Raw genomic sequence first — 20587 nt, 5'->3', positions numbered from 1 at the left:
TTCTCATGTTCTGAATTTTCCCATAATTCTTACAGAAGGTTCTTAATATATATATGGTTTGCTCCCTCCTTTTGCCTGATAATTTTTCCTTTGCCATTCACAAGTGGATATGTTAATTACACTTGTATTTCCCTTCTTACTTGACTTGAATTCCTTATTTAGTAGCTTCTGTTGGTGGGTAATGGCCAATCTCCTGTTCTAAGAGCTTCTCAGCACAGCATTAGCTAAATCACCATCTAGTGGCAAAGAGAATTATTGCGGGTATATAACCAAATTGATCAACGTGAATGCTTTGTCTTGTCAGGGATGTTACCTAAGACTGTAATGTGGCAAAAATGGAGAAACATTTTATTGCATTAGTTTTATTTCAGATAAGCCACGGTAAATGATTAATCCATAATATGGTATAAAAAACACAAGTAATATTAAAAGACATGAAGACAGAATAATATGGGATTTGGGCTAAATTTGGAGAGTATATTTATTCAAGAGGTTTAACTACTTGCTAAGGATGCTGTTGAAAGAACTTATGAATTGCTTAGGGAAGCCCAATGTCTGGCTTCTAAGAATCATTTCTTAATTCCCCAAATAATAGAATTTACATTTGAAAGCAATATTATATGCCATCCAATCTATTCACCTATCTAAATTTCCTTCTGATATTCCAAAAACAGCTCATTTTTGGACTTTAGCCATCATGATACTTACCTTAGGTTTACGCTGCCTTTTCTTCCTTGCTCTGGACTGTAAAAACTTCAAACATTATAGAAATACTAACTTAAAAAAATGAATTTTTCCAAATTTCACCCCCTTAAATATAACCATTGTTAACAATTTAATGTGTAGTCTCTCAGGTTTTCAGGAACCAAAGGTTGTGCACATTTTAAGTTGTAATTGGTCTTGTCAAATTACTCACCAAAATATACACTCTTATTTTAACCTATTCCCACACAGCTTCACCCATGCTGAGTTTTATCAGACTTTTAAATCTTTACCAAGTCTGAAGGGAAGGAAGATGAGATCTAGTTGTAAACAAAATCTCTATTTCTCCACGTATGAGGTTGGGCACTCTTCCAGTTGCTGACTGGCCAGTGTAATGTTGGAGTTTCCAGAGCAGTAGTCTTCAAACATTTTTGTTCAAATACTTCTTACCATTTTAAAAAAATTTATTTCTTTGAGAGAGAGAGAGCACAAGTCAGGGGCAGAGACAGAGGGAGAGGGGGAAGCAGACTCCCCACTGAGCAGGGAGACCCATGCGGGACTCGATCCCAGGACCTTGAGACTGTGAGCTGAGCTGAAGACAGATGCTTGATGGACTGAGCCACCCGGGCACCCCATTTCCTACCTTTTTTAAAATAACTGTGATCTTTTTCTATATTTTAAAGTTGAAATCTAATATTCTTCATTATAAGTTTAAATAGTTGCAGAATATTTCTGGAATATTATATTGCATGTGATTTAAATATACTTCTGTTAAATCTTTGGAACTGCATGTTTATCTTATTTAATTTATGGAAAAATGTTGAATTTGTTACCTGTTTTACAAAAGTAGTTCTCATTGTTAAAACCAGACTGACCTTGTCAGGAGAAGTCTGACTTTATTCTTTAATTCAAACAAACATGTTACTATGCCCCTGTGATTTGCTTCAAATTATAATTCAAAGGTAGATAGAAATAAGGAAGGAGAGAGAAGGAGAGGGAAGGCAGAAAGGCAGTGAGAAAGTTGGGGGGAAAAGAAAGGAAGAAATTAGTTCAAGAACAGAGCTTTGTTAAGAGTTTGGCACGCCCTTAAAGAACTTCTTACCTAAACTCTGTTTTGCCGTGGGAGAAGAGAGCCACAGTATCAAGTTGTCATTTTGTTTAGCATCTAGAGATTTTAACAGCTCAGGACGGTGCACTCAGATGAGGTAGGTGCCGAGTTTTATTGTGGGAGAAAGGAACTGTGAAAGGAGAGGAAGGAGAAGTGGCTGTAACATGGGTTCACATATTCCCTACTTCAGTGGGTCTTGGTGGGGATTGAATATATTAACACATGAACATCACGTGACACCCAACTGTTCAATGAATGTTCGTTGTTATGGTTATTGCTATTGATCTGTAAGTTGTCTGCCTGTGTTCTTTACCACTTTATCAACTGCATTATTCATCTTTTTCTTCTTTTTCTATGTCTCATTGTATCTTAGGGATATTAGCTGTTTTCATAAGAACTACAAATATTTTCTAGATTGTTAATGTTTTAAATATTTAAAAACTTTTAATTCCAGTATCGTAAACATACGGTGCTATATTAGTCTCAGGTGTGCAATAGAGTGATTCAACGACTCTACCCATTATTCAGTGCTCCTCATGATAAGGATAACTCTTAATCACCTTCACCGGTTTCCTCCACCCCTCCCCACCTCCCCTCTAGTAACCACCAGTTTGTTCTCTATAGTTAAGAGTCTGTTTCTTGGCTTGCCTCTCTCTCTTTCCCCCTTTGTTTCTTAGTCTTGTTTCTTAAATTCCACATATGAGATTCATACGGTATTTGTCTTTGACTGACTTACTTCTTTTGGCATTATACTTGCTAGCTCTATCCATTCATTGCAAATGGCAAGATTTCAGTCTTTTTATGGCCAAATAATATTCCTCTATGTGTGTGTGTGTGTGTGTGTGTGTGTGTGTGTGCGTGTGTGTGCGTGTGTGTGTGTCTACCACAGCATCTTTATCTATTCTTTAAGCAAGGAACACTTGGATTGTTTCCATACCCTGGCTATTGTAAATAGTGCTGCTATTAAAAGAGGAGTCTATGTACCTCTTGGAATTAGTGTTTTTGTATTATTTGGGTAAATACCCAGTAGTGCAATTGCTGGATCCTAGGGAAGTTCTATTTGTGGCTTTTTGAGGACCCTCCATACTGTTTTCCACGGGCTACACCCGTTAGCATTCCCACCAACAGTGCACAAGTGTTCCTTTTTCTCCGCAGCCTTGCCAATCCTTATTTCCCGGGTGTTGACTTTTAGAATGACTAAAAGTCATTCTGACCTCTGTGAGGTGAGACCTCATTGTAGTTTCGATTTGCATCTCCCTGATGATGAGTGATGGTGAGCATCTTTTTGTGTGTCTGGCCATCTGGATGCTTTCTTTGGAGAAGTGTCTGTTCATGTCTTCTGCTTATTTTTAAATTGGATTATTTGGATTCAGGGTGTTGAGTTTTATAAGTTCTTTATGTAATCTTGGATGCTAATCCTTTACTGAATATGTCATTGGCATATATCTTCCCCCATTCCTTATGTTGCCCTTTAGTTTGTTGATTGTTTCCTTTGCTGTGCAGAAGCTTTTTATTTTGATGTAGTACCAATAGTTTGTTTTTGCTTTTGTTTCCCCTTGACTTAGACCTATCTAAAAAAAACTTGCTACACCTGATGTCAGAGAAATTAGTGCCTGTACTCTTTTCTAGGATTTTTATGGTTTCAAGGTCTCACAGTTAGGTCTTTAATCTATTTTGAATTTTTTTTATTATTATTATTTTTTTAATTTATTTGACAGAGAGAGATCACAAGTAGGCAGAGAGGCAGGCAGAGAGAGAGAGAGAGGGAAGCAGGCTCCCCGCTGAGCAGAGAGCCCGATGCGGGACTCGATCCCAGGACCCTGAGATCATGACCTGAGCCGAAGGCAGCAGCTTAACCCACTGAGCCACCCAGGTGTCCCTTGAATTTATTTTTGTGTCTGGTGTAAGAGTGGTCCAGTTTCATTCTTCTGCATGTTGCTGTCCAGTTTTCCCAACACTGTTTGTTGAAAAGACTGTCTTTTTCTCATTGGCTATTCTTTCCTGCTTTGTCAAAGATAATTTGTCCATGTAATTGTGGGTTTATTTCTGGATTTAGTCTTCTGTTCTGTTGATCTATGTGTCTGTTTTTGTGCCAGTACCATACTGTTTTGATAACTACAGCTTTGTAATATAACTTGAAGTCTGGAATTGTGATGCCTCCAGCTTAGCTTCCCCCCACCCCCCTTTTCTTTTTCTTTTTCCTTTTCAAGATTGCTGTACCTGTCTGGGGTCTTTTGTGGGTCCCTACAAATTTTGGGATTGTTTGTTCTAGTTCTGTGAAAAATGCTGTTGGTATTTTGATAGGAGTTGCATTAAACGTGTAGATTGCTTTGGGTAGTATAGACATTTTAACAATATTTGTTCTCCCAATCCATGAGCACAGTATATCTTTCCATTTCTTTGTATCATCTTCAATTTCTTTTATCAGTCAGGGTTCTGTAGTTTTCAGAGTATAGTTCTTTCACGTCTTTGGTTGGGTTTATTCTGAGGCATCATTATTTTTGGTGCAGTTGTAAATGGGATCAGTTCCTTGGTTTCTCTTTTTGCTGCTTCATTACTGGTGTATAGAAATGTAACAGGTTTCTGTATACTGATCTTGTATCCTGTGACTTGACTGAATTCATGTATCAGTTCTAGAAGTTTTTTGGTAGAGTCTTGTCGGTTTTCTATACATAGTAGTATGTCATCTGTAAATAGTGAAAGTTTTACTTCTTCCTTGCTGATTTGGATGCCTTTTATGTTGTCATTGTTGTCTGATTGCTGTGGCTAGGAATTCTAGTGCTATGTTGAATTGAAGTGGTGAGAGTGTACATCCTTGTCTTATTTCTGACTTTAGGGGGTAAGATTCTCAGTTTTTATGGTCTTTATTATGTTGAGGTGTGTTCCCTCTAAACCTGCTTTGTTGAGGATTTTTATCATGAATGGATGTTGTATTTGGCAAATGCTTTTTCTTTTCTTTTTCAGTGTGAGGCTTGAACTTATAACCCTGAGATCAAGACCTGAACTGAGACCAAGAGTCCGATGCTTAACCAGCTGAATGACCCAGGGACCCCTCAAATGCTTTTTCTGCATCTATTGAAATGATCTTATGGTTCTTATCCTTTCTCATCTTGATGTGACATATCACTGATTGATCTGGGAACATTGAACCACTCTTACAACCCAGGCATAAATCCCACTTGATCATCATGAATAATTTTTAAGATATATTATTGGATTTGATTTGCTGGTATTTTGTTGAGAATTTTTGCATCTATGCTCCTCAGTGATACTGGCCTCTCTCTTTCTGTGACATCTTTATCTGGTTTTGGCATCAGGGTAACACTGGCCTCACAGAATAAGTTTGGAAGTTTCCCTTCCTCTTGTATTTTTTGAAATAGGTTAAGAAGAATAGGTATTAACTCTTCTTAGATGTTGAGTAGAATTCCTGTGGGAAGCTACTTGGTCCTGGACTTTTGTTTGATGGGAGCATTTTGATTAATGATTCAATTTCTTTGCCGTCAATTGGTCTGTTCAAATTTTCTATTTCTTCCTGTTTCCATTTTGGTAGGTTATATGTTTCTAGGAATTTATCCATTTCTCCCATGTTGTCCAATTTGTTGGCATAAAGTTTTCCATAATATTCTCTTATAAGTGTTTGAATTTCAGTGGTGTTGGTTACTATCTCTCCTCTCTCATTTGTGATTTTATTCATCTGGATCCTTTCTCTTTTTTTCTTGGTAAGTCTGGTTAGAGGTTTATCAATGTATTTGACTTTTTTTTTCCCCCCAAAGAACCAGATCCTGGTTCCAATGACCTGTTCTATTGTATTTTTAAGTTTCTGTAGCATTTATTTCTGCTCTAACCTTTATTATTTCCTTCCTTCTGTTAGTTTTAGGTTTTGTTTGTTGTTCTTTTCCTAGCTCCTTTGGGTGTAAGTTTAGGTTGTTTATTTAAGATTTTTCTTATTCTTTTTTTTTAAGATTTTATTTATTTATTTGACACACAGAGAGAGAGAGCACAAGTAGGCAGAGAGGCAGGCAGAGAGAGAGGGGGAAGCAGGCTCCCTGCAGCAGAAAGCCCGATGCGGGTCTTCATCCCAGGACCCTGAGATCATGACCCGAGCCAAAGGTAGAGGCTTAACCCTGAGCCACCCAGGCGCCCCAAGATTCTTCTGTTTCTTGAGGCAGGCCTGTATTACTATTAACTTCCCTCTTAGAACTGCTTTTGCTAGGTCCTGACGGTTTTGAACCATTATGTTTTCATTTTTATTTCTTTTCATGTTTTTTTTTTAAATTTTTTCTTTTATTTCTTAGATGAACCATCTATTGTTTAGTAGCATGTTATTTAACCTCCATGTATTTGTGGTGTTTCCAGACTTTTTCTTGAGGTTGACTTCTAAGAAGTTTCATAGCACTGTGTTGAGAAAAGATGCACAGTATTACTTCATTCTTTTTTAATTTGTTGAGGCCTGTTCTGTGGCCTAACACGTGATCTCCATTCTGGAGAACGTTCTATGTGCACTTGAAAGGAATGTGTATTCTGCTGTTTTAGAGTAGACTGTTCTGAGTATTTCTGTTAGTCCATCTGGTCCATTGTGTCATTCAAAGCCATTGTTTCCTTGTTGACTTTCTGTTTAGATGATCTCTCCATTGATGTGAGTGGGGTGTTAAAGTCCCTACTATTATTGCGTTATTATGAATTGGTTCCTTTAAGTTTGTTATTAACTGTTTTATGCATTTGGATGCTCCCATGTTGGGTGCATAAACATTTATAAAGGTTACCTCTTATTGGATTGCCCCCTTTATTATTATATAGTGTCTGCCTTTGTTGTTAGTCTTTGTTTTAAAGTCTATTTTGTCTGAGCTAAGTATTGCTACTCTACCTTGCTTTGACATCCATTTACATGACAAATGTTTCTCTAGCTCCTCACTCTCAGTCTGCAGATGCATTTAGGTCTGAAATGACTCTCTAACAGGCAGCATCCAGATGGGCTTTGTTTGTTTGTTTTTTATCCATTCTGTCACCCTATGTCTTCTGATTGGTGCATTTAGTACATTTACATTCAAAGTAATTATTGATAGATATGTATTTATTGCCATTATATTACTTGCTTTGTGGTTGTTTCTGAAGATTTTCTCTGATCTTTTCTTAGTTCTCTCTTTCATGGATTGCTGGTCTTCTTTAGTGCTATATTTGGATTTCTTTCTCTTTATTCTTTGCCCGTTTATTTGTGGTTACCATTAGATTTGTATATAATCTACCTATGGCAGTCTATATTAAGTTGATGGTTACCTAAGTTTGAACTCATTCTTTACTTTTCTCTTCCCCATGTTCTAGCTATATGGTGTCATAATTTACATTCTTCTATTTTCTGAGTTCCTTGACTGATTTTTTTTTTTTTTTTACAGAAGTATTCATTTTGGCTGCTCTTGTGTTTCCTACCTTCATACGGTCATTTTGGTCTTTCCTTTCCGCTCAAAGAGTCCTCTTTATTTCTTGCAGGGCTGGCATAGTGGTCATGAACTCCTTTAGTTTTTGTTTGTCTGGGAATTCATTATCTCTCCTATTCCAAATGATAGCCTTTCTGGGTAGAGTATTCTTGCCTGCAAGTTTTTTCCATTTAGCACTTTGAATATATCATGCCACTTTTTTCTGGCTTGGAAAGTTTCTAATGAAAAAATCCACTGATAGTGTTATGGGGTTTCTGTTGTATGTAACTGTCTTCTTTTGTCTTGTTGCTTTTAATATTTTTTCCTTATCACTATATTTTGCCATTTTAATTATAATAAGTCTTGGTGGGGTACCTGGCTGGCTCAAGCATGAGACTCTTGATTTTAGGGTTGTGAGCTTGAGCCCAATGCTGGGTGTGGAGCCTAATTAAAATAAAAAAATCAGTAAGTCTTGGTGTGGATCTGCTTTTGTTGATTTTTGTTGGGGTTCTCTGTGCCTCCTGGATCTGGATATCAATTTCCTTCCCCAGATGAATGGAGTTTTTAGCTATTGCCTCTTCAAATTTCTGCCCCCTTAGCTCTGTCTTCCTCTTCTGGGACCCCTATAATAAGAATGCTGTCACAAGGGGGTACCTGAGTGGCTCAGTCATTAAGTGTCTGCCTTCGGCTCAGGTCATGATCCCAGGGTCCTGGGATCGAGCACTACATCAGACTCCCTTCTCCTAAGGAAGCCTGCTTCTCCCACTCACACTCCCCCTGCTTGGTGTTCCCTTTCTTGCTGTGTCTCTCTCTGTCAAGTAAATAAATAAAATCTTAAAAAAAAAAAAAAAGGAATGCTATTACATTTGATGGAGTCACTGAGTTCCCTAAGTCTATTTGCATAATTCTGTTTTGCATAATTCTGTTTTTCTCTCTTTTGTTCAGCTTGATTTTCTAGGTCATTAATTTGTTCCTGTTCTTCTTCCAGCCTGCTGTCCATTCCATCAAGCATGTATCTCATTCTGTTTATTGAGACCTTTATCTCTGCTATGTTATTCTTTATCTCTGTGTTAATGGTCTCACTGATGTCTTCCCCTCTTTTCTCAAGTCTAGTATCTTTGTGATCATTGCTTATTTTATTATTATTATTATTATTTTATTTTGGGAGTTCCATTTGTTTATGGATCTCCTGATTACTCTGTGGAGGAGTTAAGATGGGAGGGAGCTTCAGCATCAGCCACTTTCCCAGACAGCAAGAGCTTCAAAGCGTGTGCAAGATAGTGCAGTCACTGCTTCCTGGGAAGGTGTGAACTGTGGGCTATGAGTCCTGGCCTTGGGCAGTCAGGATAATGGAGCAACAACCACCTTCCTAAGCCTGAGTGAGGCAAGATGCACCAGCACAGATTGTGGAACAGGGTTCAGGATTTCTCCTCTCATAACTGAGAGACCAGAGGTCTGTACCCTTAGCCCACTCCTCCAGTGGGTCAATGATCATCACCATTCTGGCTGCTTGGAAGGGTTTAACCAGAGTGACTCATGTAGTGACTTATGCTGGAGCAGCTGGTAAGAGCTGTCTCCCTTTGCATTCTGTCTCCCAGCATAGCCTGGGGAAGATGGACCAAGTTTTGTGAGGGCGAGAGACTGTCTCATAATCCGGTCCCATAGGGTGAGTTCAGATGGGCAAGGAGGGAAGATTGGGCTGAGGAGAAAAAGTAGGGATGCAACATCATTCAAAGACATCTAGGCTTAACGGCCCACCTCACTGAGACTCCCATATGAGCAAGAGGCTGAGGTAAGCCCACAGTTGGGCCCTCCAGGTCCATCCTGGCAGCAGGGTGTGGGCCATTGTTGCGAACCAGTGTTTTTCCCAAGAAGAACCTTGTAGAGCCACAAATTCCTGATTCTTCAGCTAGCTCTCTCCCCTATCTGAATGTCTGGGCCTCCAGTTCCATAGTGGGATGGTTGGAGTGTGGCCATAGGACAGAGTCCAGCAGGAACGGGTATGCACTGCTGCGTACGGCTCCTGAGAGGCAGAAGCTCCTTTGCATTTCCAGTTGAACTTCAGCAAGTGGCTAAATATTCAGAAACAGGCCTTTCCTGACTTGGGGCCATCATTCAGGAACTCGTGTCCCAGCCCAAGGCCACAGCTACCACAGGACACTTTTAGGGCTTCAGGTGTATTGTGCTCCTGACACTCGGCCACACGATCAGCATGCATGGTCTCAGTGAAAGTGGCCACATGTTCATCCTTTCAGCAGCTGAAGAAAAGCTCACAGTCATACTTGGTGCTCACATAGACAAGTGGCTCAAAGTGGTTCCAGAAAACCTCGCCACCAAAGGAGCTGCAGAATGACATGGAGCCAGCATGACTACAGAGCAACCGCTGACTCAGAGAGATCCAAGGCCTGTGGCTGACGAATGCCTGGCCTGTGCTGGGGGCTCCAGCCCTCCTCTCAAGCATGATTAGTTGCTTTAAATTCTCCAGCAGGTGTGTTACTTACATCTGTTTCACTTAGATGTCCAGCTGTGACCTTGTCCTGTTCTTTCATTTGGAACAAATTCCTCTGTCTTCTCATTTTGTCTGTCTCTGTGTTAGGAAGGTCAGCTATGTCTCCTGTTCTTGAGGGTAATGGCTTTATGAAGAAGAGGTCCTGTAGTGCCCTGCAGTGTAGTCCAGGGCCTGGCACTTCTTGGAGTGTCTCTAGTGTGTGCTCTGCCATTGTGGCCTGGCCACTTTGTCCTTCAGCCCAGTCATCTGCAGAGACTCTGTTTGTTGTGGGCAGTGTTTGGGCTCTGGACTGAATGTGGTGCATTTTAACTGAGTGTGCTCTGGTCTGCTTGTGAAATGAGATGGGTCTCCACTGTAACCAGAACCGAGGCCTCACCAAAACTCCTGGGTCAGGAGATACGGTGTTGGCAGGGATATGGGCCGTCTTCTGGGAAAGCCCACACTGAGCCTGAGGCAAGGGTGACTGGAAAGGACAGTTCTTCCAGTGAGGGAGGGAGCAGGGTTTGGTCTAATCCACTTGGGTTGTGAGGGTCAGTCAGCCCTGTGCTTATGCTGAGGGGCAGGAGAGGGAAATGATGGCAGCCAGTTCCTTTGTTCCCGGAGGGTTCTTTCCATTGAACGCTGCCTCTTTGGGACATGCTCCAGGATGGCAAAGAACCTCCCCACTCTGTGTTCCAGGCACTCTGCAGATCGCTGCTTCCGCACTGTATGTCTGCGGGCTGTTTGCCTACCTTGCCTCCAAAAGCAGTCCCAATGTCTTCCGAGCTCTCCCAGATCCAAGCATGCTGACCTTTAAAACTCCAGGGTTTAAGCCCTGTTGGTTAGAAGAACTCACAAAACGCCCCTCTCACTTTCCAAGTGCATTGCTATGGGGATTCGTCTTTCCTGTGTGTTCTGTGTGGTAGTGTATCTCTCACCAGAGACCACGGATCTCTCCCCACTGCAGGTGCACAACCGATTTCTCTTCCAAGCTGAGTCTCCACACTTCCTACATTCTCTGCTGTGGCCTCTTCTCTACCTGGAGTTGTGGAGTTTTTCTGCCAGTCTTCAGATCAGTTTCTGGGGTATTTAGGAAGATTTGATAGTTATTAAGTTGTATCCATGGGACATGGTGAGCCTAGGATCTTCTGCCACCATCTTCCAAAAACTCGCGCAGGTCTGGGTTTAAAGGGTTCATGTGGTTAGGTCAGGTCCACCCCAATAATAGGCATAGCTTAAGGTTAACTAATTTGAGACCTTAATTACATCTGCAAAATTCCCTTTCCCGGGTGTCTTATTTTCCTGGGCTGCACGGTAAATTATCCCAAACCTGGTGACTTGTAACAAGAGAAATTTATTTTCTCACAGTTTTGGAGACCAAAAGTCCACATGTCAAGGTGTTGGCAGGTTGGGTGGCTTCTGGAGCCTCTGAGGGAGAATCTGCTTTATGCCTCTCTCCCAGCTTCTGGTGTTGTTAGCCAGCTGGTGTCCTTGGCTTGTAGCTGTGTCACTCTTTGTCTCCCATCTTCACATGGTCCTCTTCCCCTGTGTACCTCTGTATCTGCCCTACTTATAGGAACCCCAATATTGAATTTAGGGTCTGCTCCACTCCAGTATCACCTCATCTTAACTAATGATATCTGCAAAGACCCCATTTCCCAAATAAGGTCACATTCTGGATTTGGGGTCGGCATAAATTTTGGAGGAGCACTATTTAACCCCTAACAGTCCACTGTGGCTCCCTAAAATTGATGTCTGTCTCATGCATGAAATACATCCAACTCCCCTCAATATCCTCAAGTCCTTGCCCATTCCAGGATCAACTCTAAATCCCAAATCTTATTTAAATATCAACTCTACAGATCCCAAATGTGATCATCTAAGTCAGGTACGTGTGAGACTGGGTATTAATTTATTATTTGAAGAAATGGCCTATAAGCTAGGGTTTAGAAATTTTGTTATGTGGGGGCAGTTTCTATAAGGTAACTTGATCAATCTTAATTAGGATTATTATTACCATTAGGAAAGACAGCATATATAGCTAAGCTATATCACATGTATCAAATACTTACTGGATATTTATTATATACCAGTCACTCTTGTAGGTGCTAGAAATATATTATAAATTAAAACTGACAAAACCTCAACCTTCATATTTATATTCTGGAACTAAATATGTTATAAATTATTAAGTAATCATTATTTTCAGAGGGTATTCTTTACCTTATGTGAATAAATTTTTTTTGATGATTTCTATTTGTGTAGAGCACAAATGAATAGGCCTCAGAAATGCAACTTGTAGGTTATAAGATCAGTGAGAGGAATGACTGGCTCTCTTGCCTTTAGAACCTACATGGCTATTATATTTCAGTTTAGTTCAACATAAACATTTATTAAGCACCACCATTTGGGGCACCTGGGTGGCTCAGTTGGTTAAGCGACTGCCTTTGGCTCAGGTCATGATCCCGGAGTCCCAGGATCGAGTCCCACATTGGGCTCCCTGCTTGGCAGGGAGTCTGCTTCTCCCACTGACATCTCTTCTCTCATGCCCTCTCTCTCTCTCTCATTCTCTCTCTCTCTCTCTCAAATAAATAAATAAAATCTTAAAAAAAAAAAAAAAGAAGCACCATTTGCGTCACTCTTTGGCAAGTCATTTGAGGTCATGTGTGTCTGCCGGTATCCTAAGTGACCTCTACATCCCCTTATTCAGCTTATGTCCCAGCCACATACAAATACTTGCTGTACCCTGAACACATTTTTTAAAATTATTTTTTAAATTTAATTTAAAATGTAATTTAAAATAAATTTAAATTAATTTAAATTAAATTACATTAAACTGCATACAGTGCAATACTGGTTTCTGGAGTAGAATTCAGCAATTCATCACTTACATACAACACCCAGGGCCAATCATAACAAGTGCCCTCCTTAATACCCATGGGCTAGATGAGTGCATCTAGCCCATCTCTCACCACCTCCCTCCATCAACCCTTAGTTTGTTCTCTGTTGTTGAGTCTCTAATTTTTTCTCTCCTTTTTTTCCCCTTCCTTCCCATATGTTCATCTATTTTCTTTCTTAAATTTCACATACGAGTGATATCATACAGTATTTGTCTTTCTCTGACTTATTTCACTTAGTATAATACCCTCTAGCTCCATCCATGTCCTTGCAAATGGCAAGACTTCATTCTTTTTGATGGCTGAGTAATATTCCATTGTGTACATAAACCATTTTCTTTTTCCGTTCATGTCAATGGACACTTGGGCTCTCTCCATAGTCTGGCTGTTGCTGATAATGCTGTTATAAACATCAGGGTGCGTGTATCCCTTCGAATTTGTACTTTTGTATCCTTTGGGTAAATATCTAGTAGTACAATTGCTGGATCAGAGGGTGTGAACACCCTTTTTTATGACACTCTTGTACTTTTGTTCATGTTCTTTCTGCCTAGAAATACTTTATGTTGTTGGAAACTTACTCGTTCTTCAAGACACAGCACCAATGCTACTTCTGCGCCGTCTTCATATCTGTTATCCCCTGGCCAGAGTTAATTGTACCTTATTCTATATTCCTACATAATTTGGCTCAGCATTCTTATTGGGTCTTCTTTATATTATCGTAAGTTGATTAGTTTCTCCAACTAAACTGTGAACTATTTAAGAGAATTAATATTTTTTTAAGATTTTTATTTATTTATTTGACAGACAGAGATCACAAGTAGACAGAGAGGCAGGCAGAGATAGAGAGAGAGAGGAGGAAGCAGGCTCCCTGCTTGAGCAGAGAGCCTGATGCGGGGCTCGATCTCAGGACCCTGAGATCATGACCTGAGCCGAAGGCAGAGGCTTTAACCCACTGAGCCACCCAGGTGCCCCTAAGAGAATTAATATTTTATGTGCACATATTTGCTCATAGTAGGCAAATAGTGAATGAATAAATATACATTTTAAATGGTTTTTAAATCACTAAATTCTATTCCCAAAACTAATATTACACTGTTAACTAACTGGAATTTAAATAAAGACTTGAAAAATAAACGGTGCTAAATTTCAAAATATACAAAAATTATTAATAAGAGTTCCTGATACCTTAATTTATACGGAAAAATGTTCATTGCTTTTATTAGTTATATTTTAATTATAAAAGCATGGGAATATAAGAATTATTTATTATTTATGAGTGAACCATTTACTATTGAATAAGAAATTAAATAGTAAATAGTAAATATAAAAATACAAAAAACCAAAATGTTATTTTACACATAATAGTGATTAGAAATTATGTTTCTGGCACAAAATCTTTTCTTCATTATCCATTTTCTTGAGCATTGTGTAACACATCCATTATACTCAAAAAGTGGTTGGGAAGAATAATATAATTAAAACGATAGGCCATTTTTATATTGTAATTGTGCCAAAAGTAATCAAAAGAAGAAAGTCATACTTCTTGTATTTTGACAACATGTGAAAGTAAAGGATTTTTTCTATTATACCTTTGTAATTACTATCCATATTTACCTGTTTTGATAATGGAAGTCTTTTGTTAACATATTAGCAACATGGAAAGAAGTTTTTGATTTGCGGCAAGGTTGATATTCTTGGCAAAGCTGTTCAAAGACAGAAGCCTTGGGAAACAAAATAAATTATGAGCTAACATGAAATACAAGAGCTTTTAATTTATAATATTGTTCTGCTTCAGCATTTTATTCTTATTTGGAATTTTTGTTTAAATGATTAGATTATATTATGATTAGAAAACATAATAGAAGAGAAACTCTTGCAATTTACGGTCTCTCAATTGGCAGACAAGCCATTCTAACCATTTCCTGTTTGTTCACATCTATTGCAGGCTTAGTCCTCCTGTCCTTCCACTGTGCTCCTTAAAGGAAATACAGCTGTCTACTGATAAATTTTTCAGAATGGAACCATCTGGAATTACCAATGGTTGTTTTCTTTCTGTTCTAACAAGGGAGGTAAGGGGGAAGAACTCCAGTCCATGTCATACATTGGAATTAATAAACAACAAACCTTTATAAGGTGTGTTAAGAAGCAACAAACCTTATAAAGAGGAACCTGGGTACTTTGTGAATATTTTGTAATGGTGAGGCTTATGAATACCCACCATTTGCATCGACAGGGATGGGACTATGAGGAGACTGTGCTGAGTGAAATGAGTCAAGCAGAGAAAGACATTTATCATATGGCTTCACTCTAATGTGGAACATAAGGAATAACACAGAGGACCACAGGGGAAGGGAGGGAAAACTGAATGGGAAGAAATCAGAGAGGGAGACAAACCATGAGAGACTCTGGACTCCAGGAAACAAATGAGGGTTACAGAGGTGAAAGGGGTAGGGGGATGGGATAACCAGGTGATGGGTATTAAGGAGAGCAAGTGTTGTGATGAGCGCTGGGTGTTATAAGCAACTAATAAATCATCGAACACTACATCAAAAACTAATGATGTGGGGCGCCTGGGTGGCTCAGTGGTTTAAGCTGCTGCTTTCAGCTCAGGTCATGATCTCAGAGTCCTGGGATCGAGTCCCACATCGGGCTCTCTGCTCAGCAGGGAGCCTGCTTCCCTCTCACTCTCTCTGTCTGCCTCTCTGCCTACTTATGATCTCTCTGTGTCAAATAAATAAATAAAATCTTTAAAAAAAAAAAAAAAACTAATGATGTACTATATGCTGGCTAACTGAAAATAATAAAAAAAAAATAGCTACCACATCTTCTTTATCCATTCATCTGTTGATGGACATCTAGGTTCTTTCCATAGTTTGGCTATTGTAGACATTGCTGCTATAAACATGTGGTATATATACACAATGGAATACTATGCAGCCATCAAAAGAAATGAAATCTTGCCATTTGTGACGACGTGGATGGAACTAGAGGGTATCATGCTTAGTGAAATAAGTCAATCGGAGAAAGACAACTATCATATGATCTCCCTGATATGAAGACTTGGAGATGCAACATGGGGGGTTAGGGGGATAGGAGAAGAATAAATGAAACAAGATGGGATTGGGAGGGAGACAAACCATAAATGACTCTTAATCTCACCAAAACAAACTGGGGGTTGCTGGGGAGAGGTGGGGTTGGGAGAGGGGGAGGGGGTTATGGACATTGGGGAGGGTATGTGCTATCGTGAGTGCTGTGAAGTATATAAACCTGGTGATTCACAGACCTGTACCCCTGGGGATAAAAATACATTATATGTTTATAAAAAAAAAATTGGAAGGGGAGGCAAACCATAAGAGACTATGGACTCTGAAAAACAACCTGAGGGTTTTGAAGGGGCGGGGGTGGGAGGTTGGGGGAACCGGGTGGTGGGTAATAGGGAGGGCACATATTGCGTGGGTAATAGGGAGGGCACAACTGGGTGTTGTGCAAAAACAATGAATACTGTTACGCTGAAAAAAAATTATAAAAAAAAAATAAATAGCTAAAAGGAGAAAGAGTTACCACTATTATGGCACAAATCCCTATTTTTTTTCAAAGTGTATTTATTTATTTATTTAGTAAGCACCACACCCAACATGGAGCTCGAACCCATGACCCTGAGAGCAAGAGTTGCATACTCTTCTGACTGAGCCAGCCAGGCACCCCCAAATCTCTATTTTTATCTTTCTGTTCCTCCTGAGCTTTCCTCCCTTGCCTGCTCTCCACCCCCACTTTCTAGGCATTTTGCCAACATCTAGTTCATCTTAGCTCACAGGGAAGAAATAAGTTCTAGAATTTCCCTTTTTCTACCAGATTTACAAGTGGGGAAGTTTAAGTACCAAAAAAGTCATTTGCTGAGGTTTATGGGATATATTCAGGACTAAGGCCTAAAAACTATTTCTTTTATAGTAATAAAGGTACTCGTTTATTTTTCCTGAAACTGAGAACATTTGTGGTATACACAACAATAGTTAACTCCAACATTTAGTAACTGCTTCTTTTAATTGCAGCGGGACCCATCTGAGACAGTGTCTGTGAAAGACGTTTTGGCCCGCGCTGCAGCAAAGGGTCTCCTGGATGGAATTGAGTTGGGTAAATCTTCAAAACGGGAGAAGAAGAAGAAGAAATCAAAAATATCACTGCCAAAAGCTCCCACTGATGACAATAACGGCATCCAAATGAAAATCGCTGAGTTCCTCAATCGAGAAACTAATGTAAATGCTAATCGGTCAGAGATATTAACAACAAAAACATCTCTTCCACAGAAAAATGCAACTTCAGCTGGCTCCTCCTTGCAGGTCAGAAAACCCAGCAAGCCTGCCACCAACCCCTTAGGGCCTACATTTATGAAGAACACAGCTCGCCCCAGACCACTCGAACGGCAGACAAACTTCCTAAGACCTCGCCCAGCAGACAGAGTGATTGCACTGAAACCTATAGAGATTGTTTTGCCTCCAGTAATGCTGCCATTTTCAAGTCCCCAGGGGATCAAATCTCAGCTACCAACTCAACATTTTTACTGTCATTGGGTTGCACCCAAGACGGGTTACTTTCCCTCACCAGCAATAACCAGAAGAGGGGAAAAGCCTAAGGAAAACTCACCTTCCTCTCCACTCAGGCACCCTCGACCATGGCTTTGACTGTCTGGATTTTTTTTCAGGGGTCCAGAGCAGTTGATTTTTTTTTGGAAGTCTGCTATTTCTCTGAAGGTTAGATAACCCTACACAAGATACTCACCCTTTGGGTCACTTAGTGTCTTCTACATGTGATACTACCTTCAAGAGAATTAAGACAAGTGAGAAACAATAATGTAGGCGATTCAACAAAAAGCCGAAGTCTTGTATTTCAACAGCTCAGTGCTGATCTGTTCTAGAATGTCTGGCTGCAGACCCAGGATCAGCTGTTAGAACTTGTCTCCCTCTTGCTAATTTTCGGTTGGGACTCGGGACACCGTTTTAAGAGGAAGTGGCAACAATTTTTCCTGAAGGGAAACACGGCCTTATAACAGACTCGAGGCGGTTTGTGAGAAAGCGCAGAGGGGGAAAAGACGCTGGCCCCTTGCACTGACTCTGGCTTGCTTTCCCGTATCTGTTCAGTTGTGGTTTGACATTTTCAATTACTATGGAGGTCGATTTTTTTCCCTTAAGTATCAAAATATTCTTAAACACAGGATGGCACGAGTTTTCGTGATGTGACTGAGATTGAGGCGGAGTAGGAAGAGCGGGAGGTTCCGAAGTTCCTGGCGTGGGTAGTTCAGCTCCTTGCTCGTTATTACCAGAGCGAGCAGTTTCTCGTCGGGAGAGCTTCCAGGATCCCGCGCAGATGGAACATCGCCCGCTCTCCCTGCTGACCGTGCCAGATACGGTTGCAGAAAAGGGCCTGTACAGAGACTGCCGTCTAAGTAGCAATAATCCTGAGGAAGGGGCAAACCTGCTGAATACAAGTGACACCGGTTACTGAAGAAATCCCTTAAAATGTCTGATTCTGTTCCAAGATCAGGTGAAATGGTAAAATCTACAAGTCATTCCGAATGGTCCGTGGTAATCAAACTTTGGTAAATCATTTCTGATGTGCAATTAAAATACATTGTAGCGCTATGTTAACTATATTAAAAGTCAACTCATCTTGAATGTATTATCAACTGCCTACCAAGAATTGGTATGATTATCATTTCTGGGTCTATTGATTCTTTTTTCATCATGGAAACAGAAATTGTTTGACATTAAATCAAATAAGTTACAAGTATGAAAACTATTGTTTAAAAATGTTCATAAACACAGTAAGTTTGAATATAAAGTTCTATTTTCAGAATCCAGTTGTGTTGAACAGTGTTATGTAAATTCCTAAATGTTCAATTCAGGTGGCATGATTTCACAAGAACATTATCCTCTTCAAGATGAATTTTTAGGCCTATTTTCGATCTAATATTCAAGTCTTTCTCACTTGAAGTGAGGATAAACAAAATGGTGAATTTCATTTTAGTAGTAATAAAATTTTATTCTTGCTGGAAATCTACATTTATCAGAATGTGTCAGTGACGGAAACAAGCCTTTTTATCCTTGAACTTCTTTTTTAAATCCCCAAAGAATTCTCTAGCTAATTATGACTCTCAAAAAGTGCAGAAATGTTTTAAATGCCCAGCTTAATTTACTGATTTTGAAAATCAAAAACGATAGAGCTCTTTGTTTCAGAATAAGGTCTTTCGGTGTACTCCCTGCTGTCTGGCTCTGAGCGCTCCAGGCCTCGAGAGACTCGACAGACTAGCGCAGCTGAACTGAATTTCGTTGGGTCAACGGCTGGTATTTTATTCCTGGAATGCTTATCCCTCCTGCCCTCTTCCTCTGCCCCAGGCTGAAAACCATTCCATTGTCCAAAAGTAGCAGGTTTGAGATATTTACTTTTCTGAGATGTTATAAAAACTCTCACTGTGGAGGAATAGTTCAGGATATTTTTCTGATAAGCTTGTGATTCATGTCGTTATCACAACTTAAGCCCCTTATTTTCGGTATCTCATAGCACGCATCTTGTCACTGTTCTTCTCTTTAGAAATATATGGGGATTTTGAAAGATTCATTAAGCCTGTAGTGTTGTTCTTCGAGGGTCTTCTAAGAAGGACGTAATCAATTAAGTACTTTTATAGAGTAAAAAAAGGAAAAAGACTTTGGACAAACATGCAAGAAGGAGAATATTGATTACACTCACATTTCCCATTCTTGAACTTAAGGTGCTACAAAAATCTAAAATAACGAACTTACTGGTAGATTTCCAATAGCAAATTTGATCTGAAATTACTTACCACTAATATAATACCCGAAACCAAAATGAAATCTGTTCCTTCAGAGTAACTGCCTTTGATGGGGTAAGAAGAAACGGACGGGGCAGTGGGGGGGGGGGGCGGTGATGCAAGATGAACCCCCCAAATGGGTACACACTCTAAATTCCACTTATCTTCGTATGTCTGACAGTTAAACTAGCCAAGATCTAACTGGGTTTTCTGGTCACCTGATTTTGGATTTAGTGCCTGTACAACTTTACTATTTGTCCTTTAAAAAAAAAAAAAAGATTTTATTAGAGCGAGCAAGCGCGTGCACAAGCAGGGGGAACGGGAGAGGGAGAAAGGGAGCCCAGTGCAGGACTGGATCCCAGAACCCCGGAATCATGAGCTGAGCCAAAGGCAGCCACTTAACGACTGAGCCACCCAAATGCCCGTTTTTCATTCTTTGACGTCAGGTTCTTAAAAGGAACGAAAGCCAGACTACCTTCATATGAGGACTGCTTACACAAGTCTTGAGTTGGTGACTAAGGATGCCAGCTGTCCTTCCTGATCGCCGGATAAGGGCAGTGTGATAAATTATCCAAAATTTGAAGCTGCTCTCTAGTTCATACCAGGTGACAAGCTGCAGTTAACAGTCTTCAGAGCAGAATCGTTACCAAAATGATTTGTAATTTGAGGTAAGAATCATCTGAAGAGAAAACGACTAGCGTGGAGACACTACACTTGCATTTCCACTCCTGGGGCTACAGGATTGAGAGGTCAGAGAAATGAGCCAGACATTTTGTGCAGCTAAGTTTATTCTCACAACATAGTACATTAAAATGTGTAAAAGTGGTCGACAGCAAATGGGGCAGAAAGCAAAAGCAAACGTTCTTTCGGGATAAACAAGCCGCTTTGGATGGCAGGGAGTGCTCTCACGGATAAACCGCGAGCGGAATCTTCTCTCTGAAGCTGAAGTAAATTAAACTGCATTTTCCTGGCTGTGTAACTCACATGTCAGCTGTGTATTAGGTTAGGGAAGCCTGGCAAACTAGAGAGCTAATGGTTTTACGAGTCAGATTGTGCTAGAGTCGGTTGGGGGTATGTTTTTCATGTTGTTTGTGAAATCTTGAATTTGTGTTGCGATGCTTAAGGAGATGAGAGTGTCCTACAAGGAAAGGAGGAAAG

The 20587-nt window shown here is 40.0% G+C and overlaps 1 protein-coding gene across 2 annotated transcripts in view; it reads left to right on the top strand.

Moving 5' to 3' along the window:
- The window catches only part of NSUN7 (NOP2/Sun RNA methyltransferase family member 7), a 55896-nt gene extending 36475 nt beyond the window's left edge, over positions 1 to 19421 (top strand). For both annotated transcript variants that reach the window (XM_045998446.1, XM_045998445.1), the window contains exons 11-12: positions 14552 to 14675; positions 16656 to 19421. In XM_045998446.1, the coding sequence (XP_045854402.1) occupies positions 14552 to 14675; positions 16656 to 17285 (754 nt within the window). In that variant the 3' untranslated portion in view covers positions 17286 to 19421. The remainder of the gene's footprint in view (positions 1 to 14551; positions 14676 to 16655) is intronic.
- The last annotated feature ends 1166 nt before the right edge of the window (positions 19422 to 20587 follow it).

The sequence above is a fragment of the Meles meles genome, chromosome 2, assembly GCF_922984935.1.
Source record: "Meles meles chromosome 2, mMelMel3.1 paternal haplotype, whole genome shotgun sequence".
Taxonomy (NCBI): domain Eukaryota; kingdom Metazoa; phylum Chordata; class Mammalia; order Carnivora; family Mustelidae; genus Meles; species Meles meles.
This window is presented reverse-complemented; position numbering and strand designations above follow the sequence as displayed.